This window comes from Hemiscyllium ocellatum, chromosome 31 (genome assembly GCF_020745735.1).
Source record: "Hemiscyllium ocellatum isolate sHemOce1 chromosome 31, sHemOce1.pat.X.cur, whole genome shotgun sequence".
In the NCBI taxonomy this organism is placed as follows: Eukaryota; Metazoa; Chordata; class Chondrichthyes; order Orectolobiformes; family Hemiscylliidae; genus Hemiscyllium; species Hemiscyllium ocellatum.
Window position 1 is genome coordinate 34,350,310 of NC_083431.1, and position 14,092 is coordinate 34,364,401.

A 14,092-nucleotide genomic window follows, 5' to 3' on the forward strand; every position below is an offset into this window, starting at 1 on the left:
GTCTTTGCTTGGTACTTGTGACCTATCAGCCCAATCTTGAACATTGTTCACATATTGCTGCATGTGGATATGAACTGCTTTAGCATCTGGGAAAGCACAATGTTCAGTACCATTTGTGACATTATCAGTAAACCACTCCTGACCTTATGGAGAAGCAACTGAAACCGGTTGGGTTTAGGATGGATGAATTTGTGAAGTAATGTCTCAGGGCTCAGTTGATTGAATCTCAATAACCATAATGTCTTCTTTTGTTCTGGGTGTGATTCTAACCAATGGTGAGTTTCCCCTCTGAGTTCCTTTGACCTTAATTTTGCCAGTGCTACTTGATTCAATACCATGTCAAATGCTGTCTTGATGCCAAGGCTACGTTTTCACTTACCTATGGAATTCAGCTCTTTTATCCATAGTTGGACCAAGTGTCGAATGAGTTCAGGAGCTGTGTGACGTGGATGGAATGGAAACTGAGCATCAGTGAGCAGGTTATCAGTGCTCAAGTACTGCTTGATAGTACTGTTGACAACAGCTTCCATCACTTAGCTGATGATTGAAAATAGATCGACAGGACAGTATTTGGCTGGGTCGGATTTGTCTTGCTTTTTGTGGACAGTACGTACCTGGGCAATTTTCCACATTGTCTGGCAGATGGCAGTGTTGTGGTTGTGTTGGAACAACTTGGCTAAGCGTGCAGCCAGCTCTAAAGCATAGATCTTCAATACTCTGCTGGTATGTCATCAGGGTCTTTTGTTATATTCAGCTCCAGCATCTGCAGTCCTCACTTTCTCCTCTTTTGTTATATACCGTGCTTTCAGCCATTATTTGACATCATGTGAAGTGAAAGGAATTGGTTGATTACTAGTGTCTGTGATGTTGGAAACTTCAGAATGTGGCTGAAATGAATCATGTTCCTGGCAGTTGTAGCTGAAGATGTTTGCAATTGTTTCAGCATTGTCATTTATACTGACATGCTGGATTCTGACATCACTCAGGGTAGGGATATTTGTGGAATCTTGTCCTCCTGTTAAATGGGATAGACTTCGAACAGATCTACCAACTCAAATCTGGGCATCCATGAGGCACTGTGGGCCATCAAGAGTATCAGAATCATACTCCAACACAATCAGTAATCCCATGGTCTGGCACACCCTTCAGTCTATAAGCCAGGGGATCAAGTCTGGTTTAGTGAAGAGTGCAAGAGGGCATGCCTGGAGCAGCACCAGGCATACCTAAAAATCATCCTCATGAAGCTATAAAACAGGACTGCCAAACAACATAAATAACAAATGATCAGCAGAGCTGAGTGATTCCGCAACCAATGGATCAGATCTAAGTTCTGCAGTCCTGCCACATCCAGTTGTGAACAATGCTAGACAATTAAACAAGTCACTGGAGGAGGACACTCCATAAATACTCTCATTTTCAGTGATGGAGGAGCCCAATGCATCAATGCTAAAGATAATGCTAAAGCATTCATAACAATCTACAGCCAAAAGTGCCAAGTGGATGATTCATCCCAGCCTCCTCCAGAGACAGCCAGCACCACAAATCCAGTTTTCAGCCAATTTAAATCATTCCACACGAAAAACAGTTTGAGCTCTAGACAGTACAAAGGTTACAGGTCCTGACATCACTCTGGCAGGAGCACTAGATGCATGCTCCAGAACTTGCTACACACATAGCAAAGCTGTTCCAGTACAGCTACAACACTGGCATCAACTCAACAATGTGGAAAATTGCCCAGGAATGTCTTGAACCAAAAAAAGCAGGACAAATCCAACCTGACTAATTACTGTCCCATCAGTCTACTCTTGATCGTCAGTAAAGCAATGGAAGGTGTCGTCACTGGTGCCATCAAGCAGCACCTGCTCAGTAATAAACTGCTCACTGACATTTAACATAGGTTCTGTCAGAGACACTCGATTCCTAACCTTACTATAACCTTAGTTTAAACATGGATGAGAAAATTGTGTACCAGAGGTGAGGTGAGCTCAGAGTGGCTATCCTTCATATAATGGCTGCAGTTGACTGAGAGTGGCATCAAGGAGCCTTAATACTACTGGAGTCAATGGGAATCTGATGTAAGCTCTCCAGTGGTTGGGAGTCATACCTAAGACCATTATATTCAGGTCAGCATTCAGCCATTTGGCTCCTCAGGGCTGCTCCACTGTTCAACCCATGGCTGATATGTTTATCAATCCCATTCTCTTGCCTTCTCCCCATAACCCTTCGTCCCCTTAGTAATCAAGAATCTATCTATCTCTGCCGTATATACATTCATTGACTTGGCCTGCACAGCTTTCTGTGAGTTCCACAGATTAACCACCCTCTGGCTGAAGAAATTTCTCCTCATCTCAGTTCTAAAGGGTCATCCCTTCACTCTAAGGCTGTGCCCCCAGGGTCCTAGTCTGTCCTGCTGGTGGAAACATCTTCTCCATTTCCACTCTTTCCAGGCCTCTTAGTGTTTTGTATGTTTCAAAGAGTTTAGAAGGATGAGGGGGATCTCAATGAAGTAGAGACACAAAGTCCTCAACTGCTCCTCACACGACAAGCCCTTCAATGAAGATGATTGTGTTTGATGGAGTTTGCTGAAAATGTGTTGCTGGTTAAAGCACAGCAGGTTAGGCAGCATCCAAGGAACAGGAAATTCGACGTTTTGGGCCAGAGCCCTTCCTCAGGAATGAGGAGAGTGTGCCAGGCAGGCTAAAAAGGTAGGGAGGAGGGACTTGGGGGAGGGGCGATGGAGATGTGATAGGTGGAAGGAGGTCAAGGTGAGGGTGATAAGCCGGAGTGGGGTGGGGGTGGAGAGGTCAGGACGAGGATTGCAGGTTAGGAGGGCGGTGCTGAGGTTCAAGGAAATCGATTGAGATAAGGTGGGGGGAGGGGAAATGAGGAAACTGGAGAAATCCGAGTTCATCCCTTGTGGCTGGAGGGTTCCCAGGCGGAAGATGAGGCGCTCTTCCTCCAACCGTTGTGTTGTTATGTTCTGGCGATGGAGGAGTCCAAGGACCTGCATGTCTTTGGTGGAGTGGGAGGGAGAGTTAAAGTGTTGAGCCACGGAGTGGTTGGGTTGGTTGGCTCGGGCTCCCAGAGGTGTTCCCTGAAGCGTTCTGCAAGTAGGCAGCCTGTCTCCCCAATATAGAGGAGGCCACATCGGGTGCAGCGGATGCAATAGATGATGTGTGTGGAGGTGCAGGTGAATTTGTGGCGGATATGGAAGGATCCCTTGGAGCCTTGGAGAGAAGTAAGGGAGGAGGTGTGGGCGCAAGTTTTGCATTTCCTGCGGTTGCAGGGGAAGGTGCTGGGAGTGGAGGTTGGGTTGGTGGGGGGTGTGGACCTGACGAGGGAGTCACGAAGGGAGTGGTCTTTGCGGAACGCTGATAAGGGAGGGGAGGGAAATATATCCCTGGTGGAGGGGTCCGTTTGGAGTTGGCGGAAATGATGGCGGATGATACGCTGTATACGGAGGTTGGTGGGGTGGTAGGTGAGAACCAGTGGGGTTCTGTCTTGGTGGCGGTTGGAGGGGCGGGGCTCAAGGGCGGAGGAGCGGGAAGTGGAGGAGATGCGGTGGAGGGCATCGTCGATCACGTCTGGGGGGAGTCTGAGGTCCTTGAAGAAGGAGGCCATCTGGGCTGTACGGTATTGGAACTGGTCCTCCTGGGAGCAGATGCGGCGGAGACGATGGAATTGGGAATATGGGATGGAGTTTTTACAGGGGGCAGGGTGGGAGGAGGTGTAGTCCAGGTAGCTGTGGGAGTCAGTCGGTTTATAGTAGATGTCTGTGTTGAGTCGGTCGCCCGAGATAGAAATGGAAAGGTCTAGGAAGGGGAGGGAGGAGTCTGAGACAGTCCAGGTGAATTTGAGGTCGGGATGGAAGGTGTTGGTAAAGTTGATGAACTGTTCAACCTCCTCGTGGGAGCACGAGGCAGCGCCGATACAGTCATCGATGTAGCGGAGGAAAAGGTGGGGGGTGGTGCCAGACTAGTTGCGGAAGATGGACTGTTCCACATATCCTATGAAGAGACAGGCATAGCTGGGGCCCATGCAGGTGCCCATGGCAACTCCTTTAGTTTGGAGGAAGTGGGAGGATTGAAAAGAGAAGTTATTCAGGGTGAGGACCAGTTCAGTCAGTCGAAGGAGGGTGTCAGTGGAAGGGTACTGGTGGGTGCGGCGGGAAAGGAAGAAGCGGAGGGCTTTGAGTCCTTCGTGATGGGGGATGGAGGTGTACAGGGACTGGATGTCCATCGTGAAGATAAGGCGTTGGGGACCGGGGAAGCGGAAATCATGGAGGAGGTGGAGGGCGTGGGTGGTGTCCCGAACATTTGATGGAGTTTGGTCATGTCAGCTCCAGAACATCTCTGCAAGTTACTGAGATAATGTCCTAGTTTCCATCATTTTCAACTTGTTCCTCAATGACCTTCCATCCATCATAAGATTAGAAGTGGGGCATTATGCTGATGATTACAATGTTAAGCCTTATTTGTGACTTTTCAGATACTGGACTGGTACCAACAAATGGACTGTAGTGGTTCAAAAAGGTGGCTAGCCACCATCTTCTCAGGAGCTAATAGGAATGGGCAATCAACACTGGCAGTGATACCCACCTCCCATGAATGGATTAAAGAAAACAGTTTGGTGGATATGGATGTAAATGCTGCCTTTACTAAGAGAACCTGAGAATTTGTATAATGAGCATCAGAAGTCTATGAGCTTTGGGAACAGTCTGCAACAAGCTGCAGTGAGCGTTGCACAAGAAGAGATGGTATGTTATGTGATGCAATAAGATCCATGTAACACTTAGATGTAGCTGACCATACTGGTTTGACATCAGTAAGACAGAAGATTCCAATCCAGAATGAGGTCCTATGCACTGCACTAGATAGTTGCATTTGATAACCAAATGACAACCTGTAAATGAAGGAGTGTTACCTTACCTAAGAAGTTGAAGAGTCTTAGCTTAAGAAAGCAGCAGCCTCAAGGACAGTATATGCACAGCATAGGATACTTAGACTGGTAACTCAATGTTATGGTATTGGCTTAAAGCAATTGGCTTAAAGGTTCCCTGCTCCCATTAACAGGAGTAGGGATTCAACTCCACACAAGAAAATAAGTGAGATTAGGAAGTTGCTAGTTTAAAGCTGGCAACATCACCTCCCATTATTATTATGCAGTAGCGTTAGTGAAATCTCACACTTCGTACTGGTCTGTACCTCCTACATTAATGCTCAATGTAGTCAGTTTTGGAGGGAACTCCAAAAAAAGGTCTTCTGAAAGTACAAGTCAATACTCAACCAATATTGGTTTGTGTGTCCATTTGCAAGAATTCATTGGCTCAAAGCAAATAGGAAAGTGATCCAGAAAACTTACTTGGGTAAAGTACTCGACTGATCATGCCTGGTAAAACCATCAGGTACATGGGCAAAAGCTTTATGTAGCCACACAGGACACAACCAGCCTTCACATGTGTCAGGTTCTTAGCAGCAAGACAACGCTGGATAATGACCTGTAAAAGTAGGGTGAGATCTTCTTGTTAGAAACATCTCAAAAGAAGAGATTCAAATTTTTTTTCCTGGGGAATTCAGCATCAACTGAGGTGACAAGTACTCCTAGCATATTATCAAATACATTATAGGTTAGATACAGATTAAAATTCTCTCTGTATTACCCTGTCAATCACTCTGTGCTGAGATACAGCAAAGATTAGATAAAACTTTTTCTACTCTCCCCATTCAGTAGAGTGACCCCGATTTTGAATCAGGAGCCCTACTTTAACAGTGTGATGGTTTCTCCACCACCCACTTCCCAGCCTCATTGCCTGTGTAGCATTTCATTGTTACATTTGAGCAGTTTTTTTCATACCTACTGCCTTGCCCCAGTTTTACCCTTCAAGTTGAATGAACACACACTTCTCAGTGGCTTCTAACCTCTTCCCTGCATAATTCTCAATTTTTTCAGGCTTCCATCACCTGTATCCTGCTTCATTCCTGAATCATTTTGCTCCTACTTTCAGGCTTTTCAACCCTGACCTTCCTGTTCTTGCCTATCACCTCTGTTCTTTGCAAATGGCACTCCTGTTCTTAGGACTTATCTGCCACTCCTGGCCATACCATTCTCAATTTCATCCCTGTCTTTCCAGGTCCGCAACTTATATTTCAAACCATAAAATATAATATTCTCCTTTTCCTTTTAGTTCAATTAAAAATGCACAGATATACTGTATCCTGTCCTTTAAGTGGAACTCAGTTCTCTCAGAACCAAACCAGTAATGATCTGTAATGTTAGACCTTTTACTTCTTTACTTTTCTAATCTGTTTCCCTAAGAATTTGTTCTTAAGCATCTGTGCCTAGGTACCTAAGATGATGCTATAATACGGCAACTTGTAAACTTTTCACTGCATTCATCTGAGTACTTGCCAAAATGTCCATAGTACAGAGGAGGAGGTGCTGGATGTCTAAAAATGCATACAGGTGGATAAATTCCCCAGGACCTGATCAGGTGTACTCTTGAACTCTGTGGGAAGCTAAGGAAGTGATTTCTGGGCCCCTTTCTGAGTTATTTGTATCATTGATAGTCTCAGGTGAGGTGCCGGAAGACTGGAGGTTGGCTAACATGGTGTCATTATTTAAGAAAGGTGGTAAGGAAAAGCCAGGAAACTATAGGTTGTTGAGCCTGACATCGGTGATGGGCAAGTTTTTGGAGAGAATTCTGAGGGACAGGATTTACGTGCATTTGGAAAGGCAAGGACTGATTATAGAGAGTCAGCGTAGCTTTGTGCGTGGGAAATCATGTCTCACAAACTTGAAATTTTTGTAAAAGTAACAAAGGGGATTGATGAGGCCAGAGTGGTGGATGTGATCGATATGGACTTCAATAAGGCATTCGGCAAGGTTCCTCGTAGTAGACTGGTAGCAAGGTTAGATCACACAGATCAGACAGAGTGGTGGTGGAGGGTTGCTTTTTAGACTGGAGGCCTGTGACCAGTGGTGTGCCACAAGGATTGATGCTGGGTCCACTGCTTTTCATCATTTATATAAATGATCTGGATTTGTACATATGAGGTATAGTTAGTAATTTTGCAGATGACACCAAAATTAGTGGTGTAGTGGACAACGAAGAAGGTTACCTCAGAGCGCAAGGGATCTTTATCAGGTGGGCCAATGAGCCAAGGAGTGGCAGGTGAAGTTTAATTTAGATAAATGTGAGTTGCTGCATTTTGGAAAGGCAAATCAGGGCAGGACTTATACACTTAATGGGAAGGTCCTGGGGAGTGTTACTGAGCAAAGAGACCTTGGAGTGCGGGTTCATAGCTCCTTGAGAGTAGAGTCGCAGATAGTTAGGATAGTGAAGACGGTGTTTTTCATGCATTCCTTTATTGGTCAGAACATTCAGTCTACGAGTTGTGTTTCAGTGATACAAGACATTGGTTAGACCACTTTTGGAATATTGTGTGCAATTCTGATGTCCCTCCTATTGGAAGGATGTTGTGAAACTTGAAAGAGTTGAGGAAAAAAATTAAAGAGCATGTTGCCAGGTTTGGAGGATTTGAGCTATAGGGAGAGCTGAATAGGCTGGGCTATTTTCCCTGGAGCATCAGATGCTGAGTGGTGACCTTATAGAGGTTTATAAAATCATGAGGGGCATGGATTGGGTAAATAGACAAGGTCTTTTCCCTGGGTTGGGGGTGTGTGGAGTAGTGCAGAACTAGAAGGCATAAGTTTAGGGTGAGGGGGAAAGATTTAAAAAGGACCTAAAGGGCAACTTTTTCACGCAGAGAGTGGTGCATATATAGAATGAGCTGCCACAGGAAGTGGTGGAGGCTGGTACAATTATGACATTTAAATGACATCTGGATGGGTACATAAGTAGGAAGGATTTAGAGGAATATGGGCTAAGCGCTGGCAAAATGGGACGAGATTAATTAGGATATGTGGTCGGCAAGGACGAGTTAGACCGAAAGGTCTGTTTCTGTGCTGTACATCTCTATGACTCTGTGACATGTGACAATAAAGCTAATTCATCTCAATCCAAAATGATTCTTTACTGCCAAGGGTTTACTTCTGTTTTTGTCCTTTCACAGTCTGGGATCTTTTAATCTTAAGTGTTTTTCATAGTGAGTTTCTCTTTCCCTGGAGATTTGTCTTCTAGTGCAAGCTAGGTGCACCTTTAAGCACCATCTTAACTCTGGATGAAATCTTTTCAATCTGAGCACAAGTTCCCAACCTCATTCCTCACTGGTGAACAATAGCATCTTGTTGCCTCTTGTTGCTCTCCTTCTCCATGATCAGGAGAGAATAATCTTGCAAATGAATCTTTTTTCGGGATATTCTGAATGTTCCACTCTCAAAGTCCATTCCTAAAGCAACCGGCATCATGTGGAACTTGTATATGGTTAGAAATGATACTAAGCAATCTTGAGAGCCTGACTCTACTATTTTGAATGTAAATAGACTGTTGAAAGCACAACCCTTTTTAGTTCAACATTCTCAACATGTTTCTGAGTCATTGGAAACTCATAGTCTAGCCACTGTTTGTGCACAGGTTCCTGTAATTGTCTTCAAATATAAACACTTAGCACCTTCTTGCCAGTTGAAATATCTGAGCCTCTTTCTATTTCTAACAAACATACCATTCAGGCTTGCTGTCCTTAACACATGTTGTAATGCACGTCTGGTTACCTAACATTGGATACAAGCCCAAGTCCCATTGTTGAAAGAACAAAGTTACTATTGCAGCGTCTTTTATATTTTTTTTTCAAAAGAACTATGATTCAATTACTCAGCAACCTGATCACTACACCAGAACCACACTCCGACGATGGTAATGCCAAAGATTAATCCTGGCCACGGAAGGTCACCACTGACAGCATCTCGCAGAAGGTTGTATGAATCAGCACGAGGAAGGTAGCATTTGTCAGATATGTTATAGCTGAGAGGATTTGTTGAATCATGAATGCTTGGCACAGCTTCTTTGTACTTGGTAAATAAAGCTTGGTAGCCTCCAACTTCATGGAAAGCTGTGGAAGGTGGGAGAGGAATCGACAGGTTAATGCTGGAATCCTTTTACACTTTCCTTTGGAACTCAGATTTCTCTGACTAGGAATTATCTTTTGTGGTTCCGCCATCCACTACCCTGGGTACCTGAATATCTCTCTTTCTTTTATTTCTCAGCAATTAGACTGAACAAAATATTTAAGGTACAGCATGTCCTCACTTTAAGATGCCCAAGTAAACTTTACTATATTCGAACATTCTTTCTTCTTTGCACCTGTTTTTCCAATATACTTTGACACTTTTGTTTTCTCATTATTTACATGTATCATCAGTGTTGGAATTGAGCGTTAGTATTAGATGTGTGGAGGCAAGTTATATTCTAATACACATCTCTAAGGCTCCCATTCATCAATCCTCCTCAGTCTGCCTTAAATCCCTTAACAAATCTCTATCCTATATTATCCATTCCCAACTGGATTTGCTTGTGTCACCTACACCCTTAAGGAGACTGGTAATTTGATCTTTGTGGATTTTGACTCCCACTGCCTGATATCTATTAAACCCAGGATGTGCTTGTGTTCTCTATGCCTTAATCATGTTTACTCCTTTTAATTGCTCTGAAAGCAGACTACGTTAATATGACAAGAGATGATGATATTTCCATTGTGTACTGCTTTTTTCCCCAATTGAAAGAAAACATATATGGCATGAAGAACAATGAGAAATACATTCTACAATTAGTATGCTACCTATCATTCTGGTTGGTTGCATAATATAGATGTTGGTTGCTTAATGAAATGTAAATACACTACTACCTGTCTTATAATTATGCCAAAGGTAACCTCTTTTGCAACTGCTAGAGAACATAAGTGCCTCTTAATGCTGGTGTCTGACTTTTAAAAGCTTTCTTTCAACCTCTATCAAAAGAGTCTTGCTAGCATCTAAGATCTAGATGCTTTCTTAAAAGGTCAGGCATTAATAGTAAAGTGGTTATTGCTTGGCATCCGTGCAAAACAAATGGCCAGAAAAAAGCCTAACTGCCTTTTTGTCCAACAGTCAACATGGAGCTGCAATGAAGGATGAGTGCATTTTAGGCAATCTTTATTTATAATGTATGCAAAAATCTGTTCAAGTCCAATTGTTTTCTGTGGAAAGGGGTCAAAGCATCTTGAACCGTGAAAAACATGAGTGGACCCAAACAAAAGTACTGATCGTGTTGTAGTGATTGTAATGAGGTCAGCCAGCTGGGCCTCATAGAATATGAATTTTCTGATTGGATAATGAAGTGATTTACCTCTACTCGACTCGAGTAAACAGGCTCTATTGATACCAACCAGGAAAGAGAATGGAGTCAGTCAGATGTTGTTTTTCACAAAAATAAGGATCCATCATGTGACATTGGCTATCTTGGGTAATCTCACCCAGACCAGGGGTTGGTGCCCCCACACTTGTGGCTTTGGGACAAGGAAATCAGACAGAGCTCGAATTCCTAATCAAGTAACCCCTCCTGGTAAGGCCACATGAGCCAGTTGGGTACTGGCTGATTAGTGATATTATCCACGATTGAGTGACCTGCTGACATTATCTGGATTCCTATCCAAGTTTGGTTGAGGTATCAGAAGGTGAGAAGTTTTTTTCCGCAACCTGTCTCCAGAAAGAGAAAGCAACTTGAGAAGTTGCTTTCTTATGGTATCAATAGAGCCTGTTTAGATAGGAGCTTAGATAGTGTGGAGAACATCACTAATCAGCCAGTACCCAACAGGCTCATGTGGCCTTCCCAGGAGGATTCCTTGATTAGGAGTTCGAGCTCTGTCTGATGTCCTTGTCCCAAAGCCACAAGTATGTGGGGCACCAAACCCTGCCTGAATGAGATTACCCAAGATAGCCCAATGTCACATGATGGATCCTTATTTTGGTGAAAAAACATCTGACTGGCTCCGTCCACTTTCCTGATTGGTATCAATAGAGCCTGTTTACTCCAGTCTAGTAGAGGTAAATCACTTCTATATCCAATCAGGAAATTCATATTCTACGAGGCCTAGCTAGCTGACCTCATTACAATCACTACAACACAATCAGTACTTTTGTTTGGATCCACTCATGTCTTTCACGGTTCAAGATGCTTTGACCCCTTTCCACAGAAAACAATTGGACTTGAACAGATTTTTGCATACATTATAAATAAAGGTTGCCTAAAATGCACACATCCTTCATTGCAGCTCCATGTTGACTGTTGGACAAAAAGGCAGTTAAGCTTTTTTCTGGCCATTTGTTTTGCACGGATGCCAAGCAATGACCAATTTACTATTAATGCCTGACCTTTTAAGAAAGCATCTAGATCTCTGCTCAGATTAGGGTGGCACGGTGGCACAGTGGTCAGCACTGCTGCCTCACTCCGCCAGGGACAGGGTTCAATTCCCGTCTTGGGTAACTGTCTGTGTGGAGTTTGCACATTCTCCCCGTGTCTGTGTGGGTTTTCTCCGGGTGCTCTGATTTTCTCCCACAGTCCAAAGATGTGCAGGTTAGGTGAATTGGCCATGCTAAATTGCCTGTAGTGTTAGGTGAAGAGGTCAATGTCGGGGTGTGGGTGGGTTGCTTTCGGAGGGTCATTATGGATGGGCCGGAGGGCCTGTTTCCACACTGTAATCTAATTAACAGCCTCAATTAGGGAACCCTGGCTGACATATAAAAAAAGAGCAAGTGTCAGAGATACTGACACTCTGGTACCCAACTCTGTACAAGGAAGAACTATAGTCAAGGACTGTTCATGTGTAAGTAAAGGGTGACTTGGTGATGGGATACAGGCCTCTATGGAGTTATTTCAGTGGTTATGATTTTTCAGTAAAGTGTTGGGTATTGTTATGTTATTGTTATGTTGGCGAATGGTATTTCTTCTTCGCTGTCAGGTTTTTCCCATCCTCTTCTCAAGTTGCTTGCTCTTTCTGGAGACGGGTTCTAGAAAAAACTTCTCACCTTCTGATACCTCACCCCAGCTTAGATAGGAGTCCAGATAATGTGTCAGCAGGTCATTCAGTTATGGAGAATATCACTAATCAGCCAGTATCCAACAGGCTCATGTGGCCTTACCAGGAGGGGTTCCTTGATTAGGAATTTGAGCACTGTCTAATTTCCTTGTCCCAAAGCCACAAGTGTGTGGGGCACCAACCCCTGGCCTGGATGAGATTACACAAGATAGCCCAATGTCACATGATGGATCCTTATTTTGGGGACACAAACATCTGACTGACTCCATTCTCTTTCCTGGTTGGTATCAATAGAGCCTGTTTACTCAAGTCGAGTAGAGGAAAACCATTTCATTATCTAACAAGGCAAATAGGTAAAAGATACACTGGTACAATAGGCATTCTTAATGAGTCTAAGGGATGATCTCAATGTTACATCTTGCTCCTCAAAGTCCAAAGCTGTTCCCTGCCTGATTTGAAATGATATTATCATATTGGATTGTGCTTAATGGGATCCTCAACAGTCACCCTTTGACAGTCTGACACATTATACAACAGCAATCTGAGCCATTTCTCTTCTGTGTACCTCAATCACTTAATAGTTTAAACTGAGTGAAAAGTCAAGGGCAGTTTTTAAAACCCTATTTTGAAAGGCACAAATCGTGACTCACTTACAGTATCCCATTAGTACAAAAGCTCCAGCAATGATCACAAATGTCTGCACTGTATCTGTGTACATCAGTGCGGCCAAGCCCCCTAGAATCAATTAGAAATAAATGTTAGCTTTGCACAGAAACAGAACTTTTTAAAAATTAACATAATTGGAATGGTACCCAAACCACCTCTCTACCCCATCCCATGCAACCCCTTCTTTTAATTAATTTCACTACTTATATAGGATGTTACATTAATTTCATGCTGCATTATGCATTAATAGCCATCCCCTACCACATTAAGTCACTAATGCATCTTCATATGAATACTTTTACTCCTCAATCTCTCACCATTGTCAAATTCTTCTAGCATTTGTTACATAATTATCTGCTACCATGTAGGAGGTACTATGCAGGTACATATTCCATCCTGCTGATTGTTTGTTTGTTTGTTTGTTTGTTTCTCAGGAAACAGGCTCCCAGTGTCTGGAGAAGACAGACCACAAGGGAATAGTGGGTTTTATTTGAAAGAATAGACTGTCGAGCTCGAGGAGAAATGAGGGGAATTTGCTCGTAGATAATGATGAGCTTGTTGACCCCATGCCAGCTGCAGATAATAAGCAGTATCGATATGTGCTAAAGAATTTTAAAAGACTTAGCTGCCGCTGAACTCCAGACTGTCTTTGTTTTGTCCTCCTGTCCAAGTGTTGTACATCTGCTTTTCCTAGTCTCAGTTAGTTGTGAAGCAATGGTGATGATGGATCATGTATCCATTGCCCTACAACGTTTTACCCAGTGGGCAAGGGGGAACAAACTCAACAGAGATCTCTGCACTATTCTTGTATCATTCTTCACCACCCTCCCCCTCACCCACACTCAAAAATCCTAAAATCTTTCTGCATTATTATTCCATGCAGAAGCTCAGAGGCCTTCACAATGGGGGATCGTGATCGTGGTGGTGAGAATATTATCCACGATGAATGATAGTGAATAAGGGATTTGTAGGTAATGAGGATTTTGATGTTTCATGGAAAAGGCTGCATTCTCTTGGCTTCAGAAGCAGCAGTTTCAGATTTCAAGGGGCCTGCTCTATAAAGAATGAACATAATACCGACGAGCAAGCACTGAGATCAGTCTTCCATGATGAGCAGTATATGACCTCAGTCTTCACTTGGTGCACTGACTTCATATTCTGTAGCTTCAAAAAAGCTTTTGCCTCACTACAGAGATCAATGAAGCACGTAAGAGCTTCATTCTAGTCTGTCAAGGTTTCTCCATACCAACATCCCCAACAAAATGGTCTCTCACCCTCACCAGAGAGGCATTTCTGAATCCCTGGAGGCCATACAGCACAAGCTTGAAGGAGCCCTGAGATCCAGTCTTCAAATTTTTGAGGTTGGTTTGTGAAAACATAGTATCTTCAGTATTTCAATGTCAGAGTATCCATCCTTTTGATAAATAGTGACCATGATCTGTGCAGTTAATTTAAAC

General features: G+C 43.5%; 1 protein-coding gene across 5 annotated transcripts in view; it reads right to left on the minus strand.

Moving 5' to 3' along the window:
- The window catches only part of slc5a2 (solute carrier family 5 member 2), a 67,086-nt gene that overhangs the window by 14,976 nt on the left and 38,018 nt on the right, over nucleotides 1–14,092 (minus strand). For all 5 annotated transcript variants that reach the window (XM_060848415.1, XM_060848419.1, XM_060848420.1 and 2 more), the window contains 3 exons: nucleotides 12,624–12,704; nucleotides 8,779–9,008; nucleotides 5,362–5,497 (listed from right to left, as the gene is read on the minus strand). In XM_060848415.1, coding sequence (XP_060704398.1) covers nucleotides 5,362–5,497; nucleotides 8,779–9,008; nucleotides 12,624–12,704 — 447 coding nt within the window. The remainder of the gene's footprint in view (nucleotides 1–5,361; nucleotides 5,498–8,778; nucleotides 9,009–12,623; nucleotides 12,705–14,092) is intronic.